The sequence below is a fragment of the Catharus ustulatus genome, chromosome 7 (genome assembly GCF_009819885.2).
Source record: "Catharus ustulatus isolate bCatUst1 chromosome 7, bCatUst1.pri.v2, whole genome shotgun sequence".
Lineage (NCBI taxonomy): Eukaryota > Metazoa > Chordata > Aves > Passeriformes > Turdidae > Catharus > Catharus ustulatus.
Genome location: NC_046227.1, coordinates 11,825,527 through 11,851,760, shown reverse-complemented (window position 1 = coordinate 11,851,760; position 26,234 = coordinate 11,825,527). Strand labels below are relative to the sequence as shown.

Here is a 26,234-nt window from a genome sequence, read left to right as displayed (position 1 = left end):
ATAGTCACTCCTAGTTTCTGCAATCTCTTCTTAGATGCCTGTCTGACAAGCTGACATGATCAAGTGTGTTCTCGCTTAAAAGTTTCAGTTAGGACACTCTTTATATTTGTGCTTTGTTGTCTTAAGTTAGTATATAGTGTATATGTGTGTAAATACATAATGTATTTATTTCATTTTTGTTTAAGGTATGTATTTCCTTGGGTGCATTTAACTTCCAATACAAGCATTTACACAGAGCCTAAAAAGCCCTAAGACAGGCCATCATTACTGCTACTTAGCACTGTCCTGCTCCTTTCTGCTATTCAAATAAGCAGCTTTTGTCCTACTGCCTCCATAAAAGACCAGGCTTCAGCCATCCCCTTCACACACTGCAGGAAATACGAGTTTGCTTACTTGAGACCAAAAAGCTTGTTAAAAGAATTATTTAACTGAATAACTAAAATTCTTTCCCATACACAGGCATAAAAAACCCCAACACAATTTTTTACATTTTCATATATATAACCCCCACGTACATTTTATGATTTTTCAGGAAAGCTATTCACATTCATACTGCATATTTTTTAAGTGTTTCTGTATATGTATGTACACACACAGAACATTAAGTACTCTAATCCATGAATTTGAGAAACACAAGCATTCAGTTAGCTGAGGAGATTTTAAGATATGGTTCTGGAAAATAAGGCTGCCTTCTTAAGACATGTCTTACATCACCAGTATATGCCACAGAAAGCTTTAAAGAAGGTAACAGGATAAAAAGGCACCATAATTTATAGTACCACAAAGTAGTTTGACAACAATCTTGCATCTACTACATTTCACTGTAAAAACCCCCACTATTTATAGCTATTGAGTGAGGTCATAAGACAGAGATAATGTCTTAATATTTGGAAGTTTTAAATATATTAGATTATTTTTAAGTAAAAACAACTCTTCAAATTCTGTCATTGAGTAAGGACAGAATTGACTAAAAAAACCTTGCACCAAAACCAAGAACAAATACTCCACGGCTAGGAATTTGTAAGACTACATTTGGTAGCACTAACTAGGAAATCTAAAAGGGTATTACAGTAATCCACAATAAGGTCCATTAAAATTGTCATTTATATGGATTGTTTTTACATTACTGTGCAAGAAGCAACTCCAAAACCTAAAGTACATCCTTTTCACATGGCTATTCTTAGGGTTGTTAACCAATCCAATTGATCTCTTTGAAGCACTTACATTGGGGTAATATTCCATCACCAATAAATATTCCATCCGGCCGTCCGCAGTGAATCTCTCATCCCCCACAATGAAGCGGGCGATGTTATCGTGTTCCATCAGTGGAATCCTGTAAATGTTCCTCTCATTGACAAAGTTCTGACGATTAGCAAATGAAAATACTTTCACAGCAACTGGACGCTCATCTAGGGAACCTTTATACACTGCTCCGTATCGTCCCCGGCCAATCAACTGCAAAAAATAGAAATAATTAGTTCACAAAGTAACAGATGAAGACAAAACCCAAGTTTTCACCCTACGAGAACTGTATGTCAACTTTTATCCCAACTTACACTATAAGAACAGTGAAGATAGTGAGTATTTTGTAATAAAAACCAGAATTAGAGGTTATTTCAGAGCTGGAAACCTCAGCACAAGCCAACATAGGTCTTACTAAACTGATTTATAGTCTGAATACCCAGTAAATATATAATAAATAATCTGTTCCGTACTTTTATATACAGAATTGATAAAACATGTGTTTTGTGCTGCTAATTCTCTTACTAACTTTTGCCTACTAAAGATTTATAGCTTTTTTGTGATCAATTTCATTTCACTCCAGAAATCACAGACGTTAAGTGAAACATTTTAGGTTTAGGACAGTTTATAAGCTGTACCTTTCAGGTTAGTAATAACTAAATATGCATTTGTAGTGCAAAATACATGCCAAAAGAGGTAAACAGATCTTAACAGAAGGAAGTAATTCCTGACTACCTGTGAATCTTTATTCTAGCCTCCACTGTGTTAAACAGTCTTCAAGATGCCTTTCACATCTCCATAGTAACTGCAGAAGAAAGATGCAATCTCTACCCTAAAGCAAAATGCAGGACCACCTTCAGGAAGAGTCCTAATTTCTAAAGCTCAAATAATTCCAACTACATAAGAATTTAAGCACCTATTTAAAACAATTTTCAGGAAGACCTATACAAGAAGCTGTAAGGACTTAATGAGCCTTTTTAAATTTTTTTTTACTTTTACTTTTAAAATACTTACAAATGGAAGAGGAAGAGAAAATAGAAGGGTTTACAGAAGTAATGTTTCTAAAGATGATCAAATTGGGAAAGTTTTCCAAAAATAAAGTATCATTTAATAGAGAGACTTACTGTTTCTGAGTCTTTTAACATCACTGGGCTGCAAAGCAGCAGTAAGTTAGTTCAAGGTACAAACCTGGAATGTAATCTACCCACAGAGATGTCAAAAGGCAAGCACAGGTTAAAACATTTGTGCTGCAACACCCTGTGACTGGGGGTAAGGGGTCAGCTCCTTAGGATACAAGAAGCAGGACAGAAGACACCACAGCAGATTTCTCTACCAAGAAAGTCACTGCCTTCTCCAAGACTGCATTATCAGTGCAAGTGCTTTCAGCTGGGGCTCTGCACCCTTCTACAATACACATTGTTAGACTCTCCTAAACTCTGCCTCAAGTACTCTTTTGGTGGAAGAAGACACCCAAGGGTCTTTGCTGATCAGTGTGCTATCACCACCAGAGCACCTCACACTGCATGTCTGCAGTCTGCATCTCTAGGTGGGTTTCTACTGGCAAAAAGAAGGAAAGCACCACTTGGCATCTCACTCGTTCTACTCATTTTCTTCCTGGCTGAAAGGTTTAAAAAATTCCATACTGCTCCAAGTGGAAGCATAACATTTTGCAGTTTTGTGATGATGCATCTAACACCAAGTTGAGAAGAAAGTTCTGGTTGGCCTCTAGTTGCCATGGAGCTAGATAGTGCCCCACACTGAAGAATGACTACACATAAATGCACCACTACTAATATACACTGCCATATCTGCAGTATGTTCTATTTTTCAGGAGTGTTACTAAAGAACTTCAAATTCCTACAGTAGGACACTGTACTAAAAGCAAGCAGTGTCAAGCAAAAAAGATGGATCTTTTGATGAAATGCTGAAATACAGCACACTCTAATTTCCCCCACTACTTCCCACTGTTTTTCCTCAAGGTAAAACACGTTCTAACTAATAACAACAATATTACTAACAATATTAGACAAAATGTACCTGCAGTAACCCCTTTTTATTTTAATTTCTTCTTAAAATGTGATTTAGAAGAAAACATTACAGGAGCATTGATACATTCATTTCTGTAACTATGCCTGGGATATGATCACAAACATTATATTGAATAAAAATGAAGATTGGTAACTGAGCTGAATATTTACCTCTAACAACTTTAGATTATCCAGATCCAATGAGGGCTCTGATGCTGCTGCCTCCATCATGTTCATACTGTGCAAACCTTGTTTCCGGTCTCCTGGGGAAGAGCGTGAGGAAGAAATCAGCCAGTTTCTTTCCTGGACATGCTCCAAGTGAAAAAAATGCAACTTACCTGGGACCTGGCAGAATTACATATTGTAGGCAAGGATGCAACAAGTAAAAAAAAGAGTCCTGTAAAATCTTCTCAAAGTCAGCAAACTGAGCAGTGAAGGTGCTGATAAGCTACAAACTACAGATACCTGCTACACAACTATTTTGATAATTCAAAGTCACTGGCAATAACTATAAAGCATGTTCACCACCTCACTGAAGCTGTGCTGAGCAGAGGATTTGTGGAAGAAAAATGGGTCCCAAAACGCCAGCTTAGAGAAGTCATAACTCCCTCCAAACTGTTACGAAAGGGATATCACCATAAAATGTCACAGAGGAGAAAGGGGAGCAGCATTATATACAAGCATATAATAGGGACTGGGGAGAACAGAAGATCTAAGTATAACTGAGCAATAGCCAAACAAACAATTGAAAAAAACAAAGCCAAAAAGATTGTCAATCCCTACCTGCAAGCATCCTGTATCCAAAGAACAGAGCAGCTATCAGAACAGCCAGTACAGACACACATGCCAGGGCAATAACGATGGTCTCATCTCGATGAAAAGAATGAGAAGAATCTGAAAGCAAACAAGATGAGGACTCTTAAATTGTAAACATGAAAGCATTAACACTATAAAACATGTGATTGTTATTACAACAATGAGAAGAAAAATGTAGTCTGGATTGTCAAACATCCAACTAAACTCCTTTTCCTGTAAAAATCTAGGGATGGCAGAAGAGCCAATCAGCTCAAAACCAGCTGGGCTCACATTCATCAGCAGCTTGTCCCAGACTTCCCTTGCCCTGTAGCAAGAGGCACTGAAAGCAGAAAGTGATTCTCCTTTCTATCTGGCAAAGTTCAGCACAGCCATACAAGGCCAAGTTGATGTGGCCTTCATCTGTTGTCTGTGCCTTAATCCAGTTTCCTGGTATGAATCAGGTTGGTCACCTCTACAAGGTTCTTCTCTTGTTTTTTCCCAGGACAAAAATCTCACAGATCTGCAAACTGGGCTGCAAATATGATGTTTCACACTCAAATACCTAAAACATACGTAAGTCCACTTAAGCAAATACTTCAAAATACTTTAGGGTTTTGTTTTGTGTCAGTGCTCATTATAATTTTTGCCATAATTCTTACTTCTTCATATACAAAAAGACAGAAGTCTCTCTACAGACTGAAGCAGGAAACCCAAAACAAAAATAAAACACTAAACTAAATTAAATAAAACTAGTTTTATTGAGTCTGTTTTAAAATAGTTTTTGACTTTTTGTCAAAAGTAGTTCCTTGCTTTTTCAGGTTTTCTTGATTGGGTATTTTACTTTCCCAGAGAGGAAAAAAGATTTAATGAAAACATTTGTTAGTGCCTTGAAATGCTTCTCCATGTCAGACTCCAGTCTTGCTTCTCGCAGGCATATAAAAATCCAGCCACTTTAATACAAAAAATTATTAGTGCAGATACTCTTCAGATGTCAGAATCACTGGAATGTGGCACTACAAGACCTCATTTACTTTGGCTTCAAAACCAAGTTTGGGAACTATGTTTAAACATGTCTTATATACTGCAAAAAGTACTCCTTAAAATACTGTAATGAGACCTAACTACGCTGAAACCACAAAATATAAAATGCACACAAGACTTAAACATTGGATAAACTTTTAGGTGAGACTGAAATACAATTTATGCCAGTCTATACTAGCTGAATAAACTGACAAATTCACTTTTCTTGAATTGCATTTAAATGAAATTCAACATGACTCACTACTTCAAATTCCCAGTATGGGCAGACACAAGAGAACCAGATAAGAAGGAAAAGCAAATTTAAAAGACAACAACTGTCATTTTTATATAACCATAATGGTAAGGGGAAATAATGAAAAGTTGGTAAACAGCATGCCAGAGAGAATTTCAGCTGTCACAGAAATATTGAAAAACCATCTACCAAAAACCAACAGCAGCTCATATCTGATACTCCCTTCAAATAAAAGAAAGCTTGTGATAATCACAATACAATTTTTTTCTGTCAAAAGAAATACCATCACTACTGGTTTTGGTAAAATAACTTTCACTATGAAAATAAGATGCTGCCATAGAACACTAATGTGGAATATGAGCTGTGACTTTCATAGTGAGGAGATTAAATGATACACATTACAATTGTCATCTAAATTATGAGTTCAAAACATATACACTGAAACCCACAACATCATAAAGGACATCACAACATCACACAAAACTATGTGAAACATGACAAGTGTAAGCAGATGAGTAACTGCTGGCAGGGAAATGGTAGTTTTGACTTTCATATTTTTATGAATGGAATTTACATTTCATTGGCTTATACTGTGGCAGGTTTTGCATCAGTTCAAGACAGTGCCCAGCATGTCCTAAGGAGTAGCAGTTTTTGAGAGACTGACCCTTTGGTTATAATCCCAGCTGCATTTTCCTTGACTGCACAACTGGAGTGCACTTATTGGCTACCTTCCCATGGCCAAATAACCAACAATCATTTATCTCCACCACAGCTGGCCAAATGAGAGCTGATGCCAGAGTTTGATTGCTCTTCTTTAGTTTTCTGTATAATCCAAGGTTTAACAACATGTCTCCATCAGGAGGGCCCTCCTCCACCCTGGACTGGGATTTAGCTGTTCAAGGGCATCCTGAGCAACACATTCCTGCATGGCTCTGGCTGTCTTGGCACACTCCCCTTAGAAGCCTCTCAATGGTGACATTCTGCACGCTAAAGAGATACCAGAAAATCTCAAGATAACATTTTGCTCCCATCAGCAGAGAAAAAGGATTGTTTCTCTCCCCTTCCTTGATGGACCATCCCCTCTGGGGGCTTTTTCTGTTAGTGGGTAGCTGTGCAGCCACCACACAGACTTCCCTGGCCTTCAAGAGGAAAGAATGTTTTAATTTTTTTAAAGCAGAGTTGTAACATAAGAATTTTAGATTAGCTTTTCTTGAAGCAATTTTCAATTCTTTTAAATATTTAGAAATAACACTGTCAACATTTCAACAGGCAAGTAAGTCCTACAGTGAAAGCTACTACTGTCAGGGTGATGAGCAATATTTATAAATTTAAAAATAAATACAAATTTCTTAGTAAGGGTAAGTGAGCATCTCAGTGGAGTGATAATATGCAGCTCAAAACAGCATGAGTGAGTAAAATGCTGTGTGTGACAGTCAGTCATTTCCCAGTAAGGACAACTTCACTATCTTTTGCTTGTAAATTTACACTAAAAGGAAAGCACAAAAATCTCTCAATGACAAAAGGCTCAGACAGCTCCAATGCCTCCCTCCCCCACAAAAGTGTTATTTCTATCAACCCTCTATCTGCTTTGTAAAACAATAACTTTGGATGTTGTCAGATTATCACTTTTTCTTAAACAGAACAAAAAGGGTATGTCACTTATGAATCCAGTTTTAAAACCTTCCAAAACTTAACAGAACTCTTATTAATTCACTAATTTTATTAATCCTTCTCTGCATATATTTCATTTTCAGTCTTTTACACCATATTCAGCTTTAAATGCCTAGCTAAGAACCATATAGGACCTCTCAAGGCATACACAGAGGTTCACATTTGCTCTTTTATCGACTTCTAAGTAATTAATACAAATTTTGTATATACATATGTACATGAGTCATATTTCTCTTGGTATTATTTGGAGATATGTTTTAACTAACTCACCAAAAGACATCAGTGTAGGTCAATAAAAGTAATCATTAACCTTTAAGCTAGGCACTTTTAAAAGCAGGATGTAAAACGCATATGTATAGAAGTTTCTTTTCATGCTTTCTTCCATGAACCACAGGCCAAAACCACCATGACTCATCATGACTAGGACCTCCATTATGAAAGTTATAATTTGATATTACATTTTTCTGAACTAAGACTTGGTTGGTCTTCAGCTGTTGACAATGCCTCTCTCAAATCAGAGGACTCTGCTTTTCAAGTGTATTTGGAAGGACCAGACATGCTCTACAGTTTCAGTATTTTTCATCATGTCATTGTACAAACTGACTTTAAACACACCTAACAACCACTCAACAATCTCATTTGAATTTTTGGAATCATTACCAATATTTGGGTGCTTAGTGACAAATACCAACTGATTTAAAAACACTGTTTTCACATCTCACTGGGAGTGCTGGTATCTCAGTATTATTCCCAAAGCAATGTACTATATTAAAAAAAGCAATATCATAAAGGGCAGAATTAGCTGCAGACTGTAAAAAATCCAATGATCAAGGAATTGTCTGGTGAGCTAAACTGTACCTACAGTTGTACACAGAAGATGCCAGAGCTTCCTCCAATTTATGTTACTATAGCTGAAAAGAAGGTTAGTGAAGGTGCTTCTTTCACTGCTACTTTTAAGTGAGGCTTTTAATTCCAGCTTGAACTTAAGCTCCTTGATCTAACAGCAAAATGTACCACAACAAAAAATTAAAACCAACCAAAATTACTGTAAGGCCCAAACAATCTTAAAAGCCAATTTCTTATCCCACTTGAATGGGAAGGGGAGAACTGCTCACAGGTCTACTGGCTACAAGCAGCAGTGCAAAGATGCCATGTGGAAGACACACACGGCATGTGCACACTTCCATCTTGAAACATTTTGCCAGTAATTCAAGTCTACCAATCCCATCACAAAGAAATATCACAGCAAACAGTGTAAATATATATATATATATATTAAAAAAAATATATTTTTTAAGTAAGAAAAAAAATCAAAGCACAACTTATTAAAACAGAAGGACAACCTCCTTCTGGCTGGGGAGCAGCTGGTAACCATCAAGCCACCCTTCCCAGAAGCATTCTGACCTCATCATCAATAAAGGGCTTCTTTTCAGGTTCCAAAAACCCAAGTACAACAGCTTCTGTGTATGGAGAAGGTACACAGAAATAATGGGGAATGTATTTCAGAGGAACCGTGCAGAGGAATGCTTCTAGTATTCAGTCAGAAGTGAGTCATCTGGCTGAACCCAGCCCTGCACTTGGGACACTCCCTGCAGGCACTTCTACCACATTAAGCATTTCTCTCCCTTTTCTCAGGCATTACTGCCATAGCAGTTTCCAAGCACTTAGACAATATCTTTGATGAATTAAGGTTTTTGGATTAAGCTGCCATACTGCTGCACATGGAAGTTGTCAAACTGCTGCCTTCCTAACCTTCCCCAGGAACAACACAGAATGAAGAATACTGCCAGGGCTAATGGCATCAGGGAGAACAATGCTTTTTCTTCAAAGTAACTTTGCCTTTATAAAGCTTGTAATATTAAGACAAAAGTATTCCAATCTGCACCTATGCTTGAAAAAAAATTTTATTTCTCTCTAATTGAACCTTCAAAAATTAAAGCCTCTTTTGTAGGCTTCCTGTTTCCATACTTCAAAATTACCGTTTTTATCCTATGACCAAAGAATGTTGTGAGAAATCAACTGAGACAAAGCCAGATAACAACAGCCAATGGCTAATGAGTTTGTAAACATATAGAGCTCCTTCCTGAGAGCCAGAAAGGGATGCACCATTCTTCTGTCTTCCTTCCCCTTCAGCAAATACTGTGAGACCTGCAGACAGGAGGCTGCTCTGGATAAAACCCCAACTAACCCACCACTGCCATGTTCAAGCACCCACGTCTGTGCTCTTGGCAGTAAAATATTCCAGCCTGGATGATGAACTGTGAGGAGCCCAGGCGTATTTCCTACTTCACCATTCAACACATTGTTTCCCCAATACTATTACTGAAATGAGAGTATGAAGCAAATGGAATGGGAAATGAGGAGAAGGAAGGATAATCTCCTCCCCATGGCAGCTGAAAGCTGTCCAGAGCTTCTCCCTGTCCCTATACCAAAGGTGCTACGCTGCAATGGCCAGAGAGCTCCCCGGGACACCAGAGAGGTCACTGCTGTGATGAGACATCGTAAGGCAGCCATGAGAAAAGGCACCAAGTGTTAAGCAAGTTGAAAAACTAGGAATCCCAAGAGGGAAAATTTGATTGTGTAATTAAAGGCTGTATCCCAACACAAACACACAAAAGGATATGGCCTTGAAACAGTGCAAGCAATGGCATTGTTTCCTTCTAATATTTGAATATGAAACCTTAGGCTTTGGAATGTTGTTTCAATGCTATATATTCACATGGTGGTGATCATATAATAAAGGACATTTGCACATAAAATTTCCACCAGATCTCTATATTGCTATTAAAGCTTTTCATTCCATTTTCAGAAATCTGCCTGCTCTTCATGTAAATGACTCACAGCTGTGTATGTGCCACACAGTAGTAAATAATTCTAGAAAATATATGTGTACATTTAAGTTTAGAGAAGCATTGTATAAAAACATTTTAGACAAACATACAATTATTCTATATAATCAAAATTAGTTTTAAAAGTAATTACCTATGGTCCCATAGAGTTTCTGGTAGCTATGTATCAAAAGTCAAGAGATCTTAAAGCTGATCATACCAAAATATTAACATTTATTTAATTTGCCGTATCACACCTAAGTAGCAACATTAGTCTTGAACAAATAAGGAAAACACCATCCTTTAACCTTCACAGCACAACAGTAACATCTGATTCTTCAAAACAACTACAGCTGTATGGACTGCGATCAAAGTCAGTAAAATTACACCGGGATTCAAAAGATCTGCCCATACAGATCACTTTAAAAAGAAGCAGAGTCTTCACGCCATCCTACAACTATTTCTTTGATGTGATAGATTCAATATGTTCATAGCCAATCTGGTGCAGCAGTTGCTCTTCCATGAAGGAATCTCAGCGATACCAGGGATGAGATCAGAAGGAAGAGGAAAGCTTTTGGTTCTGTCCCCAGTTCAGTGTGAGATGGAAGCTGCAGTGTGGGGGCAAATGTGGCCTTCAGCTGCAGATAACTGTAAATATGCTCTGCAGATCAGAAAGAGGCCTTTCAAGTGTATTTAATTCAGCTTGCTTTTAAAGTCACATATCTTTTCATAGTAGCCCTGCACAATTTGCATGACAGTGATAAGATCTTGGTCCTTTGAAAAAATATACAATTTGTAATCTTTTCCAAGGACCCACAGACCTCAATAATAATCTGTTTATCTGTTTTGTCTACACAAAGCTTCTATCAAACATGTCCTCGGATTTCTCCACAACTAGTAAAATATGCATCCCTTACTGCATTCTAGCAGCATATTCCAACCAAACCAAAACACCTCATAAAATCTTTTTTCCTCTCCTCCTTTCTGGACAGTAATCAACATTTCTTTGGGACCAAGTGATCACTACTTCACTCCTGATCCACTGTCCTGCAGCAAGAGACTACAGTCCTCATCCCATTAGAGCAAATTACAAGAAAGCTTCTGATATAAACACTATGCCAGAAACTATTTTATGTAAATCCTAAATTTGTTCAGTAAACAAAACATGTAATGAAAAACATAAGTAGAGAATTTTAACAAAAAAAAATCTGTTAGTAGCCTTTTAGATACCAGGGACATAGATCAGATTATCATATAATGAAAACAAGAATCCCATCTACACCCATTTAATTAAAAGCATTTAAAACTATATTTTAGTCAAGTTGGAGCTGCAAGATCGGAAAACCTTTAAGTTATGGTCTACAGACATTTACAATGAACTCCAGCAGGAGCTGTTCCCAATTTTCTATTAAATCTATGTATAGCTGACAATGATGAAAGGAAAAAATAGTATTTCCTAACAACTTCTGCTAGTGACCTAAGCTTTTACAGATGCATGTTTTAAAATAACTATTACCCTAACTCTGTTTTATGAACCCATGTATAAAAGGTAAGGTTGCATCTTTCTGTAAGCATTTGACAAATTATTAATAAAATTAAGATCCATGTCCAAATTTTGTAGTAGGATACAAAATGTTATCAACACGACCATCTTCAATTCTTAAACCAAAGTTTAGGTAAGGAATCACTCTTTCACATAAAATTTTTGGAGGCACTTGAAGGCACAATGAAGTCAGCAATATAACTTCTATGGAAGAGGACTGAGCATGGTCATGGAAAACACAATGGGAACTGTATTTTTTGTGGGAGATGGTGCAACATTCTTTAACAGAATAATCCTGCCAATCCATAACCCTAAGGCAGTTTTCTTTCATAACTGAAAATGGATGTTTTCCCTGGACTTAACAGCAAGTCTCTGGTTTCTAGTCTACTGGCTTAGATGAAACAGATAATTTGCACTTGCATCCAATCATTCCAGTGTTTGAAGAAAAGATTTAAACAGTCACCAATATGTTTCCACTTTGCACTAAGCATCATCATATTGGACTGGTTTTAACTTTTCTATAAAATTTTATATACTTATTGTCATAAGCCCCCTTTATGACACATCTTTTCATATTTTTCTCCGCATCAGGAGACCTAAAATTTTAATGCGCTTTTCACAGAATTGCATCACTGTGTGGAACCTGGACTGTCAGAAAGCACCAGTCTCTCATGAGACTTGCAGTAACATCAAAACCTGGCACTCAAGCATCACAGATCCCATCTGCCTCCCCACTGAACGCCTCAAAACATCATCCAGCTTGGGCTGTAAAATTTATTTCCCATAACGTGCTCCAGAGAAATCTGCTATAGCTAGAAGTCAGTCATCCATTATGGCAGTTTCAGTGGGCAGATATCTCTTTAAAAATCTGCTGCTGGAAAATGCAATTTGGATTTGAGCTTTGTCTCCAAAAGGAGGACTCCTTCGTTGTCCCTGCAGCCAGGCAGTCCCACAGATAGAATCCCTTCAACAGATCTCCCCTCCTCTGTCCTTCTCTCACGTGCTGGCTGCCACCAAGCACCCAATCTGGAGTCAGGCTGGGGCGTTCACATTGGTCTCTTTTGTTCGCTTTGAATGCTGAAGATTGCAGTGATACAAGAAACTCAAAAATGGAGGATGAGTGGCAGTGTCTTTGGCAGGAGAGTAGGTTATGAAATCCCTAACTGCTCTTTCTTTGAGGACTAGATACAGAGAGGTGAATTAGCAGCTCGTCACGTGTACAGAAGAAATTAATGAGTTCATAGAACCCCAACAAAACTTCTCTGTGTGCCTTTTCTTCTGGGAGCTCAGGTATGTTCAATATAATTGGTAATGCTACTGAATAAAACCTTATAATCATGATGTATATAAGAGAAATGGCAATCCTGACACAAAACTAAATTTAGGTCATTCTTTCTGAAGTTCCCTATATACCAATAAATATTTGATTACTAGAGAGATAAAAGAAATATCCTGCTTCTATAAGCAAACTGGTTTTGAGTACACCACAACCTTACCTTCAAGCTAAACAGAAAGCTAATTTGAGCACTTAACACCACTGGGGACATCTTCCATATTGAAATAAAAGTCAGAAAATGTTTTTTTAATAAAAAGGTTGAAAACAACATTTACATTATCCCTTTATATTCATCTTGGACCAACAGGACTTCCTGCTTATCAAACCCAATGGTAACACCAGCTTTAAAAATGGCACACTTCCAGCCTCTGTAATGCACTGATCAAAAACTACATGTGCTGCAATGGAAAAAAATGAGTGCTTCAGGAAGTCTCTTTAAAGATATTTGAAGTTATTTTAATTCAAACAGGCTCAATAGCTACATATTCCATGTCTGTAATGTTCCCAGATGCTAAAAATAGAGCCCAAAAATTACATCAAAACACTGAAATGCCTGTTTCTGTACGGGTGAGATACCAACCAACCCCTCAGATCCTTCAGAAAAGGCAGCTCTGACCCCATGTGCTGCACTTTTCATGTCTTCAAGAGTGCTGAAGCCCAGGAACACTGGAGAAAGCCAGGCCCCCCTTGGCAGCCATTCCTTCGGTGGGAAGGAGAGCCAAGCCCCAGCAGTGTGGGATGTCTGGGCTTGTCCCAGCAGGTTCCTGCTGGGCACACCTGAAGGAGTGGCAGTGCCTCCGTTCCCAGCACGGCACAGAGATGCGGTGCTGCTCCCGCGTGGGCAGCAACACAGAGCGCTCTGTCCTGTCAGGGGAGCTGCACACCTCTCACTGACTTCCAGGAACAGGCTTTTTTTCTTGTCAACCTTAGCAACATGAAATGAAGAATGAACTGATTTAAAGGACATTACTGTACTGGGTGTTTATGCCAAAACATTTCCCTAAGCGTGTAATGAAATATGAATTATAGCACAATTTTAGGCAGCCAACCTGTTTCAAGTAGAAGCCCAAGATCAATACAAACAGGGTAAGAAAGAGCTCTGACAAAACCTTTCATTACACGTTTGGTTTATGTCCTAGTATTTCAGATGTAATACTCTAAATCAGCTTAATATTGTAATCCTCAAGTGTAATCCTCAAGTGTAGCAAGTATTTTAGTACTAAAACTTTTCCTACTCTCTTTAATTCAATAACATATTTCTACACTTCTAGTACAACTCTGTATAGCACTGTATATATAGCGTATATACATTCTTGTACATAACAGCTTCTGTGATTTTAAATTTGAAGGCCTACACTGCCGAGTTATGAGCTAAACCTGTCTGATATTTTAGAAACATTCACAGTTAGTAAAATTTTGTGTTTGCCTGCCTAATGCAAATTCAGACAATGCTTGTAGTATTCCAAAAGGTACAACCTGCTTGCTATCATGGCTTAGGAGGAGAGACTAACATGAATGTACATGTCCCATCTTCCCACTAATCTTACTTACTCTCTTATTTTCCCCAATCATCTTCTCTATGTGGCCATATAATTTCTAACTTTAGCAAATGCAGGAGTTGACACAAGGAGAGCCCAGAGAGGAGAAAGGCTTCAACCTCACGAGGACCCCAGCAAAATCAATAGTCTCCTGTGACACACAGCTTCTGTTTCCAAGGCACCAGCTGGAGTGACCTTCTTCAAACAGAAAACTGCATCTTGTATGAGGGCACACAAATGCACATTAGATATGTGTAAATGCATTTTCTCTCCCTAAAGGAAAGAAAAAATTTCCAGAACTTGAAATATAAAACAAAAAGAAACTCAGATTGTGTTTCTGGCTCTGACACAGAACAGCCTGATCTTAGGTAGGTTACTTTGCCTCTTAGTGCTTTATGTTAGCTAGTTATATAATGGGAAAAACAGTACCTCCCCTAACTTCAAAGGTTATTCTGATTACTTTAAAATAGCATGAAGATGAAAAAGGCAATAACGATAAATAGCAATCCTTAGTTTGCACTTATGCAAAATCCCTCTAGAGATCTAAGTCCTTGATTTCAGATGAAATACAGCCATCGTTTGATGTTCAGCTCTTGCAGCAGCAGTGCCAGCTCAGGCATCCCTTGCCTCCTACTCCCAGGTGCTGCCCCAGCCCAGCGGTGCCCGACAGCTGCGCTGCACAGCCGCGGCTGTGCCGAGCTGGGAGCGGCTGCGGAAGCCAATGGGGAGACCACGGCAGCGGAGGAAGGACCATATCTAAGGCAACATCCCTGCCAAAATAAATACACATCAATCAAGTACAAAGGCTGGCATCAAAGCTATCAATTCGTGTTACAGCTGACTTCACTTGTATAACATGTTCTGTCTGCCCTACAGTAACAAACTTGTTTCAAACCAGAAATAAATATTTCAACACAAATCTGAATAGGTCATGAGGAGACGTTTCATAATCCTGTGGAAATTACTTGCAAACGATGTTGGAATCTGCATGATTGCTGGATGAATTTCACAGACTGAATAAAACTTATATATTGAATGATATGGCTTCTGTAACTCTCCTGCTTTAAATATATTTTCCATGTAATAAAAACTTTCTTAAATCAATCCCTGAACTGGTCACAGCCCTGAGTATTGGTTTCAACTGTTTTAATTATGCTGTACAATTAAACTGTAAGTCTAAAACTGGTACCTTCACAAGTCACTTACTTACACAGATACTGTAGAAATTAGAATGAAAAAGGAGCCTTCAAAAAAAAAGGAATATAAAGAAGTCTTCTGTCAATCTAATTTACTCAAATCCTGACCATACCATGAAATCCTATTAAATGAAAGGCAAAAACCTCAAGTCCCATTAAGCAAGTACAAATCTTGTTTTGCAAAACAAAAAACCCAAAATTAAACTTGAGACAGACTCCTTTCTGACAGGTGTTCCCACTTTAACACATCACAAAATATACAGTCGTAGGCAAGGTTTTCAAATGGTTCTTCTGGTTCCCAACTGGTCACCATCAAAGCATTCTGCACTTCATTGAAGACACTTTTAACACATCCTTGTTTGGTCTCTCAAAATTTAAGACTCTCTATCACTAGTCAAGATTTAGGAATATGCAACTCTTATCAGGAGCTTCAAAGTGAAAATGTATAACCAGGACAAAAAAGAGGATTTATGACTGCAAATCAACTTCATGCTTTCAACTTTAACTATGGTTGCATAATTGGGTTTTTGTTTTCCTTGTCTTCCTTGCTCACTCCTTCTAATAACTCACAGGTAATCACAGCAGTTATGCCTCTGAGCAGATATTGTTCTGTTATTGTTTTAGACAAGAGTCCTGGCTCCCAATCTACCCTTTAAAAAAGGCAATCCAAGTGTTTCGTGTTACACAATACACTTTCTATTTTTCTTTCTAAACTGCCATTTCCTGAAAAGTCTCAACACCTGGAAAGGTCTGTCAGGAGCCCAGTTCACTGCAAAACTATAGAAGTTGTCAAGTACTTGACCACATTTCTACCAAACAATCAAAATGGCTCCATTACAGGTGGAAGCTGATGGCATTTGCAAGAACATATTTACTTCTCAGAAAAACCTGCACCTACCTGGTAACTGTTCCATACCACAACCATCTAGAAAGAATGGAAAAGCCTGCCTTCCAATCTCATTTCAAGGGGTCTATCATAGCACAGGCCAGCACTGTGCCAGTAGCACTTTTGGGAATAAGACATAACCCATTACAATGATTACAAAGACATTAAGGTAGTGGAAGAAATTCATGTCATACTTCTGGCAGCACATGTGTTAGGCTACTCATTCAGCTTAAGCACTGTAAATGCCTAAAACAGTGGTAATTTCAATTCTTATACAGGTAGGAAAAGCTAGAAAAAGTTCTAAATGTACCTGTTTACATCCACCTACCAACTCACTCATAAACTCACATTTAAGTGTGCAGGCATAAAATGAACATGTACTTGATGAACATTTAGGTGACACATGATCTCAGCTAATCAAATGCTTAGTGCTGTGTCCCCTTATACAACAGGAAACTTCTGTTCCACAGCAATCATGGCACAGTGACCACACAGCCAGAGTCTTCTTAAACACAGGACTGTGCTCACCTCCACTCCCTGCTCTGAGTAGTCTACTACAGATTATAATATTATACACCACACACCAGCTCAGTGTAGGATCAGGCTCAGCAGAGTTGGGAGAACCGGTTCAGACTGATATCTTCAGTACCACACTTCACTTGGTCTATTCTGGAATATCTAGTGAAATCTGTAATTCACAATTTATGAGTTCTCCCACCATAATCAATATTTAATTATTATTGTCTTCATCACAGGTATCTAACTATCTCCAAAACTATTATGAAAATTTTCCCCCCACAAAAAACCTTGATGATTTCAATTTTAATTGAAATAATAAAAATAAAACCACACTGAACAAAAAGAAATAAAAGCCTCCCCAAAACCCCAAACCAACTAACCTTCCTGAAAATAACATTTAACTGTAGGAAAAAAAGGAAAAGTCATGTTTAGTGCACCTGAGCTACACACTGAAAACTCAAATTAGTTTCCAGCCTTTTCCCTGATGCACTCCCTCCCACTGCTCTTACTCACTAACTATTCTCTTAGTGCCAAACAGAAGTCTCCTATTGAACCCTCCTCAGCTGGGCAGGGACAGCCTACCCCTCCCTGTGCCAGTCTGAGCAGTGCTGGCAGGGCCTGGGCACAGCACCCCAGAGTGGCTGGCACAGTGCTCAGGGACGTGTAATGCTCCTGGGCTGCAGTCTGTACTTATTTCACCCACACACAGCTCTGCTTTGCTCCAGAGAGGCTATGAATGGCTCTGCAGTGGGAGTGTCCCACTGAGCTGGGCTCTGCTCACCCAAACCCAGCCTCACCTGCAGGTTACAAGTGCAGGATGGTCTGCTGACAGTGCTGATAAAGGCACAGAAACTCAGGTTACCCATCAGGCTCATTTAAAAAACTAAAAAAACCAATTAAAATATTTTCTAAATGTTCATGTGTCACTGATTTCTCTGGCTTTCCATGCCTTAATTTGCAGTACATTTTCACCAAGTTCTCTCTGCTTTCCCATAGCACTGTGGAACAGCAGTGCCTGGACCTGCATCCAAAGGAAGAACACTGCTCAGTGCAATTCACTGCTGCTCAGCATCATCCATTTTGCCTTAGTCATTGCAATTATATCCTCAGAGAACAGAAATGGAGGAAAAACAGAACCACAGTTTGAATATAACCAATTTGTATTTGCTGCAGTTTGAATGTCTGCCCTGTCAGGAGTTCATGTTGGTGTGAAATGTGGGTATTTTCTCCATGCTTCGGGGTTATTTTGTCTGTTTCTTCTATTGGGGATCAGAGGGTGGATTTGGTTTTGCTTCTTTTTGAAGTTTTTATGTGTGTATTATTTTGGTTTTAGTTTTTTAAAAATACTAAAACCCCTCAGGTCAAAGGAATACATACATAAAAACTGTGCTTCTGTTTTATAACACTAGTACTAATTCACTGGGGTTTTAAGTTCTATCTCTATATGCATCACTACTTTTAGAGCAGGTTAATGCTTTAATAGGAGAAACAACTACAACCAAGCAAAAATGGCTCCATATAGTTGTTCAGCTGTCTGGAGCACATATTAACAGTGCATTCCTTCAGACAGACACAGCCAGTTTATGAACAAATTGCTAGACAAGGCACTGAACCACAATTCAAAGATAAAAAGAAATAAGAGAAAAATAAATATTTTTTTTTGCAATAGGGAAAAAAAATCACTTTCACTGCTACAGCTCCAACACTTGTATTTCCTGTTCTAGCATTATGAAAGTGAGAAGTGTTTTCACACATGATGCAAGGATACCTTACACCCTTGTTCAAACTATGTATAAAGTCAATATGAATGTCTGAAACAAGGAATTTTTTGCTAGTCTCAGAAAATACTTACAGGGCTGCAAGCAGATTCTAAATGAGCCTCATGCCCCCAGTCTGAGGGAAGGCAAAAATCCAGGCCAAAATCAAAAGCTGTGTAATATCAGTCACAGGTACTCCAGAAACTTTTAGGAAGTAATAATGCCAAGGAACATATACGCAGTATTTTGTAGGCTCAGCCTTTCATATAAATGCTTTTAAATAAACCTTCCAAATAAACTGTAGGGATTAAACATTTGAGTCCACCTCAGTGAAATCTTCAAAGGAATTTAAAAGAACCTATCTCACTGCAACTTGGTATTATTGTCTTAGAAAAGGAAATTCTTCCTCAGATCTCTCAGAAAATTACAAATCTATCTTTCTACTTCAAAATAAGAGAAAAAAGCTGAAGCACAATTAAAAACATAAAACAAGCTAAGATAATAGAAAATCTTTACACTTTCCTCTTTCAATGCATTCCTTGTCCTTAAAGATTGCATTCCTAACTTCTCCCCGCTAGACATATCTATACAGCAAATGTTTTTCCATTGATTCAGCATGGAAATATACTACACAAATAAACTGAAATAGGATGAAAGTAAGGTTTTATATTTTTTATTTTTCAATTTATATTTTTCAATTAATATATTGATTTCTTTAAAATTAAGAAATGCATTACAGAATAAAACATTTTAGTATCCCAAAAATAAAACACTGATAAACAAACCAGGAATTCTGAGAAAGAAATGTATGGGCTGTCTAAATAAATCTGATGTCCGGTTTTTCAAAAGATCAATACCTATTCTGATATTGAAAGCATGGAAGCTAAAAAACAACAACAAAAATCTGCAGACCTCTAACAGCTGAAATGAAAAATTTGATCTCCTACCACAAAATTCAGTCCTAATGAGAATTGTAACAAGGGAAAAAAGGTCTCTGTCACACACAAAAATAGACTCAATACTTGGTGTCCCAACTCTAATGCTTATGTATTAGTGTCCATAGCAACACCTCACCACTCATTTTATCTACTAAACACAAACCAGCAAAAATAATAATAGTGAATGGTATACATCAACAATAGCTAATTCTATATAAAAGGAAGGAAGGAACATTCCCAAACCTATCACAGAAAGAAAACAAAACTGCAACATGACTAAGAAGAGCAAGGCCACAAAATACCAAGACAAAATAAAAAGACACAAAGAAATACTCAGTATGGGTATACAAAAGCAGTTATGGATTGAGGAACTCTATAACTTAATTTAGGTCTCCTTATGACTTTTTCAGGATCTCACCACACCCTAGTCTGACTTATTAGCCACAGTAAAGCTTTCTTCATTATACAACCAACACAAATGTAAACAGACTTTTGGTATCAACTTGAGTCCCTGTTTAAATACAATTACATTCACAGGAATCTTCACCAACATTTTAGTGAATATACTGCCATCATCTTCCATTTGGACAGTAACAATAGGAGTTATTCCATCTTGAAAATGAGAGCTTTGAAAAAACCTGCAGTTGGTGTATAATCAGGGGTAATATGACCAGAAGCACTCTGATAATGATGATTCCTGGGTTGTACTGGCTCCCCTGGATGCCCTGTGAGCTGTTTTGCAAGCACATGTGTTCTGTTAGCCAGAAAGCCAAAAGATCACCTCAGGCAACTTCAAAACAACTCTGACATTTCAGTTCTTCAGAAATAATGGAGATATCTATAGCCAGGATGACATATGTCAGGAGCTAGATGCCCAGTAACAAAACCTCACATTCAGAATTCCAGAGTTAGTCACAAGTTCACAATCCAAACACTTCAGGCACTTAGCTTAATTTGCCATTCACTCTTTCAATAAGGACATGAGCCTTTCCTTGTAAGGAAAACTAATTTAAAACACTGATCCCCAATATCCACACACATGCAAAGATTTTGTCTGATATGATGAAAGGAAAGAGACAATCCATAGCTTCTCTCAAGTATAGCTCCTAACCCTTTTTATACTCCTGACAGAGGATGGTCAACCAGCACAGGTATGAAAGAAATCAAATCCCACCAAGCAGAGTCACTTAGTGCAAATAAACAAAGATAAGCACAGCCAGCCTCAAGCTCAGGCTTTGGCTGCAGCGCCTGCAAGCCAGATCCAACCCAGGACAGCACTGCCTGCAGCCTCCTGGCAGATAACCTACATAATTCCAGCTCTTTTGTCTAAAAGTAATTCAAGTGTCCTTAGAAACAACATCACACTGTTAAAAACCAAATGCTTTATTTACCTAGAGCTCCTAGGATTGTGATAGATTGAAAAGTCATTAGCATTCTTCCTCCAGACAGCAGCCTCTCTGAAGATACACTGAATGTTATCTCATAAAGAAAGGAGCCAGGAATCAATGTTAAGTAATGTATTGGATTTTCTGAACCACATTATTTTTCAGATACAGGAAAAAAAAAAATCAAAAACGGCCCAATAAGGAAACACAATTAATGACCAGCTTTGGAGGACCAAGCATCTGTCTGGACTTTCAGTCTCCTCTGAGGCATTGTGCTGAGCTATAGCTGCAGCTCAGGTAAGACTGCAAAGCAGCTGGACTCAAGAGTAAGTCAAATGCCAAGAACTTAAAACTTTCTTTATAAATTGTATCCACCTAAAAACCATGACAGAGAATCAGATTTTTGTCAGTAAACTAGCACACAGGACAGAAACAAGTGAGGCTTACTCAAAATGTCCAATTAAGAAGCAATAAAAAGACATGAAAGGTTTTCCATGTTTCCATGTTTCCACTGTTCTACACAGATGAGCCTAATAGCACTGAACAGCAAATAATCCAATATTTTTAAGTGATCAGTTTTACAGTTAACAGCTCCAGTCCCAAGTCTGCCTCTTGCTATGCCAGTAGTCTCAGGACAAAGACTATTACTGTGCCCTGGGCATAGGGTAGGAATTTATTAGTAGTAGCTGGCAACACCTAGCAGAGCTTTATAACCAAACTGCACAGAGCTCTTGCGCCTTTTAATCTTAACTCCATTCATTGCAAAATCGTTCCAGAAAACTAGAGCAGAGCCACGCTAAAAATCCTGTTATAAGAAACAGTGTTCTCAGCAATCCCAGCAGCTCCAGGCTGCCCAGGGAGACACAAGTGCAGCATTTTGAAGCTAATGCCCTCTGTCAGGAGCTGGAGCTGCCGAGCAGCCTGTGCACAGCCATTTCTGCCATTCCAGCTCACTGCAAGGAGCCTTTAGCATGACAAGACAGGGAGAGCAGGAGATCAACACAGCCAATGTGAAAATAAACATTTGAAAAAGCACAGGGACACAGACAAGCAGAACATCCACAAAACATAAACAGGGTTTCCATTTTGCTTGGCAATGACTTCAATGTACACTATATCTTGGCTAACTCAGTCAGCACACTTTGTTGAGCAGAGTTACCTAAACAAAGTTCCCAAGTCTTTAAAGAAGAAATGCTTCCACAGAGGTATGGTCTTAACTCCCACTGAAATGTTAAAATTTACAACACCCACCCTCAAAATATTTGTGGGATAGTTACTGAAGCCTAGCACCATCAGAAAGCCTGTCCACCTATGATGTCACCCAAAAGTGCTCTGATATATCCATCTGCCTTTCAGACAGCTCCTATTTCTCCAATTATTTGTATTAAGCAGCAGTGTAGGGTTTCTTTAGAATAATGATGATATTGCATACATGTATTACACTGCATATTGCAGCATGTGAATAAATACATAAAAAGTAGAGCACCCCTGTCTATTCTCCATTTAGCCTTGAGATGAGGCAGAACAATTCCTCATCTGCTGCCTTTATTATTTACAATCCAGCTTTCCACTAATGCATTCTGAGAGAGTATCATTCTTGGGAGCCTTATCTACTTTTACCTTGTGTCTATAAGGCATTCACAATAAAGCCCCAACACACACTGTCAAAAAAGGTATCAGCTAATGATGCCATTTAATGTATTATATAAAAGGTAATAACAACAACATAAAAGTCTGACAGTACTCAGCATTCCCAGTAAATGGAAACAGTATCTTTACTGTATTTGTATTACCCAAAGATATTTGCAGATCTTTAAACTCTTAGAAGTGCATAAAACATAAGCAAGTAATTTCCAGCTGAGATGCAAATTATTGCCTCAGGAACTGCACATGATACAAGACTATGAATCACTTATTTACAGATATTGGTTAACTTAAAATGCATGTTTTCACTATTACTGAAGGTGGCAAAACCATTACATTACCAAAAAATGGTGCTTCCTTTCTTAATTTTAGATCTTAAATGTGAATACAACAGTCACTGTGGAGTACTAGAAACAAGCAGGCTACTTCAAGGATGACAAAGATGCAGATCAGACAATTGTATCAAACAAATAAGTTAAAAGTTATGCTCACAGGTACTTGAGGAATTGAAATCTCTAAGGACTCAACATTTAGCCTTCTGAAACAAAGAGCAAATATAGCTCGAGCTTATAAACTTCACACACACACTATACTGCAGCTTCAAGACACAGAAAAAATCCCACCTTGCATCTAAAAAAAGCCCTTTTTAGATTCCAGCGTATTTTTAAGAGAATTTTGTGAAGATCCTTGCTCTCGGTCCTCCAGGTCACAATACACTACTAATTCCTGCAGTTACCTTTGCTAGTAAGTGTGCTCCAACAGGAGTCTGACAAAGCAATAAGGAATGTACTCATAAAAGGAGAGGAAAAAAATAGGCTTGGGGTTTGGATTATTGGTGTTTTTGTAAAAATAATATTTGCGATGTTTCTGCTTTTTCAAACAAACACGTTTACTCTTTTAACATGGTTTTCAGCATTTTGTGGGTTTGGTGCATAGCAGAAATTTAAAAACATTTCCTAAACATTTCAATGTCAGCGCAAGTAAAACACTTCAATTTCATCTTCCTGATTAAATGTTTCTGTAAGAGAAAAAAATTACACATACAGTTTTCTGCCTAAGGAGGTTTTGCCTTCACAGCTAACATTTCATATGCAAGACTCCAATTTCACATCAAAGCTTTACTTTTAAATTCATTAAAGATTCCAATTTAATCTCAGGAGACTATGATGTCTTAGAAGTTAAAACAGTAAGTGCTGCTACCAACAATCTTTAAGAGATTCTGCTTTTGATGGATGCAGTTTTAATGGGAAACTGAAGTTACTCAACAAGCATTACCAGTTATCTTGAGAGACTTGCAAAACATTCCACTGGTTCTACAGAAGTTAAGGCTTTCACTTGAATTTCTAAATAACCTATTGCAACTGCTTTAATACTGTGCTTCCTGCAGTAACTTTTAACTCTACTCTTTCTCCCCTACACTAATCCACAACACCATCACTTCTCCCTCACTTGCAATGACACAAAACATAGCCTTAATTAGCACACTTTCCCAAAATCTTATCAGTAAGCATTTGTAGCAATGTGTACCCAGTGTCACAGCCCCCTCCGCAGCTAATTAATTTCCTGTAACCAAATAAACAGCAAAAAATGCCCCACTAAGCACTACATTTCAGACAGAAAGGCAACTGAAGGTTCAGGAAAACACACATTTGTCAACAGCTGGCTAAAAATCCAAATATTTCATAATGAAGCCAGTGTATTAAAGAATTGTTCAAAGAAACTGGCTAAAAATCCAAATATTAAAGAATTGTAAAAAAAAAAAGTTCCCCCTCTATCAGCTGCTTCACATACAATCTCTTTTAAGAGAAACACATACTAAGAAATCTCCACGCACATTCACCTGTAACTCCTTCAGCAGTTCAGCAACTTCATTTTCTACAGCACCCTAAAGCTAAAGCAATTTTCTCAGAGGCACAGTATCATCCTCTTGCATCAAATGCTTCGCTGTCTCAAAACAAACTTCTTTTTTTAGGAGAAATTAAGGCCCTTAATTACTGTCTTAATATTTCCTCCCATCTTGTAACGGAGTCAAGGTACATTAATGACACAAAATGCTTCATCTCTTCACTGCAGGAAGAGATCCCAATCATTTCAAGGGTACAAGTTTTAGTCCTCGTGTAGATCACTCCCACCTTCACCTTTTAAAACCTGAGATCTGCCACCTTGCAAAGGTTTGCAATTTCTTCTTTACATCTAAATCACCTGAAAACTAGGAGAATGAAGGAAAAATTTATTTACAGAGTGGGTTTTTTAGATTAGGCACATCAGAAATTAAAGACCAGCTTAAACATCAGCTACAAACTTAGCTGATCAGGTGCTGCATCCCAGATGAAGTAAATGCATTTCAATTATAAATTAATATTGGATGCTGTTCTCCAGAAAAAGCAGTTCAAGACAGCTGAGAGTGAGCAGGGTTACAACTTTCCAAAATTAACCTGACATGATCTAATTCAGCTTCTGTGAGAGCTAGATTGGGCCACGGGCCCACAGCTACATGAGTTTAACTGCTGCCTCTCAAAAACAATAGTTAAATGAAAACTGTCTCATTACTACCATAATTAACCTGTCCCAGCCACATACATTTGTAATTACTTCTTTTTTTATAATGGTAGCTTTTGTCGAAATTTCCACACAATTCCATGAGCACTTCAAGACTGACTTTCACACACCTCTTTTATATACATATGAAGAAGGCTGGCAAAGAGAGGCAGGAATGTTACACTGGAAAGATAAGCCTGTTATCAGTGTTTCAGAGTGAAGAATAACTTCCTTGACTGTCTGAGGTGGTCTCTTTCTATCCACAACTCAGTGCTCTTATTCAACAGAGGTTTCCTAAATCCTCTAAAAATTGCAGCCACCATTTGCTGTTATGAGATGAAAACCCTACACAATTTTCAACCGCACGTACCAGTAACACTCATCTGTTGCTGCCAGGGATTATTTCCATATATCACACAAATGCATCATCTGTCACAGAAAAACACATTCTTAACACTCAGTTGCTGCTGCATTAATTTATTTGCAGCACCAGGAAGCAGCCTTGAGGGAAAAAATAATTAAAAATTGTTCTTTCATCTTGATGTTATTTTAACGTGAATGTTTCATTACAGCAATATATCTATGACCAACAAGGGAGATCATTTAAGTCTTTAGCTACTTAATTTCTATTTAACGGGCTATTATGAATGATTGAGGAACTAATGATTTTGTCTTCAAAACAGTCTCAGAATTTAGGAAGCATTCTGCAGTCATTACAGGCAGATATTTAGCAAGTCAAACTAAAATATCTGACAAAGCCAACAAACTAAACACATCTCAAAACACTGACCCAGAAAGCCAAAGTTGGCCCTTTTTAGATAGGGTTATGGGGTATATTAGTATGCTGAAGTTGAGATGGAACATTTTTGGTCAATTTTTTGTGAAAATGTAGGATGGAAGAACAGTGAATATATCCATCAGTGTTTTATCACAGAAGAATAAAGTACATCTTTCCCCAGAAGTGCAAGTTAAAGACAGAGAATGATTGGTTGTTTCTGAACTTCTGCATTTGAGTAGCTCCAAACTCCACAGGCAAATCTTGAAATCAGAAATAAACACCATTCTCCAACCACTCCTTCTCCTGGCATCAGGAAACAGCTATCTTAATCTCTGCCTTT

At 37.9% G+C, this 26,234-nt stretch overlaps 1 protein-coding gene across 1 annotated transcript in view; it reads right to left on the bottom strand.

Annotated features, from left to right (window-relative positions):
* Positions 1-26,234, bottom strand: part of BMPR2 (bone morphogenetic protein receptor type 2) — a 103,739-nt gene that overhangs the window by 20,515 nt on the left and 56,990 nt on the right. The window contains exons 4-6 of the mRNA XM_033064375.2: positions 4,053-4,163; positions 3,441-3,532; positions 1,225-1,455 (exon numbers count right to left, since the gene is read on the bottom strand). Of these exons, the coding sequence (XP_032920266.1) occupies positions 1,225-1,455; positions 3,441-3,532; positions 4,053-4,163 (434 nt within the window). The remainder of the gene's footprint in view (positions 1-1,224; positions 1,456-3,440; positions 3,533-4,052; positions 4,164-26,234) is intronic.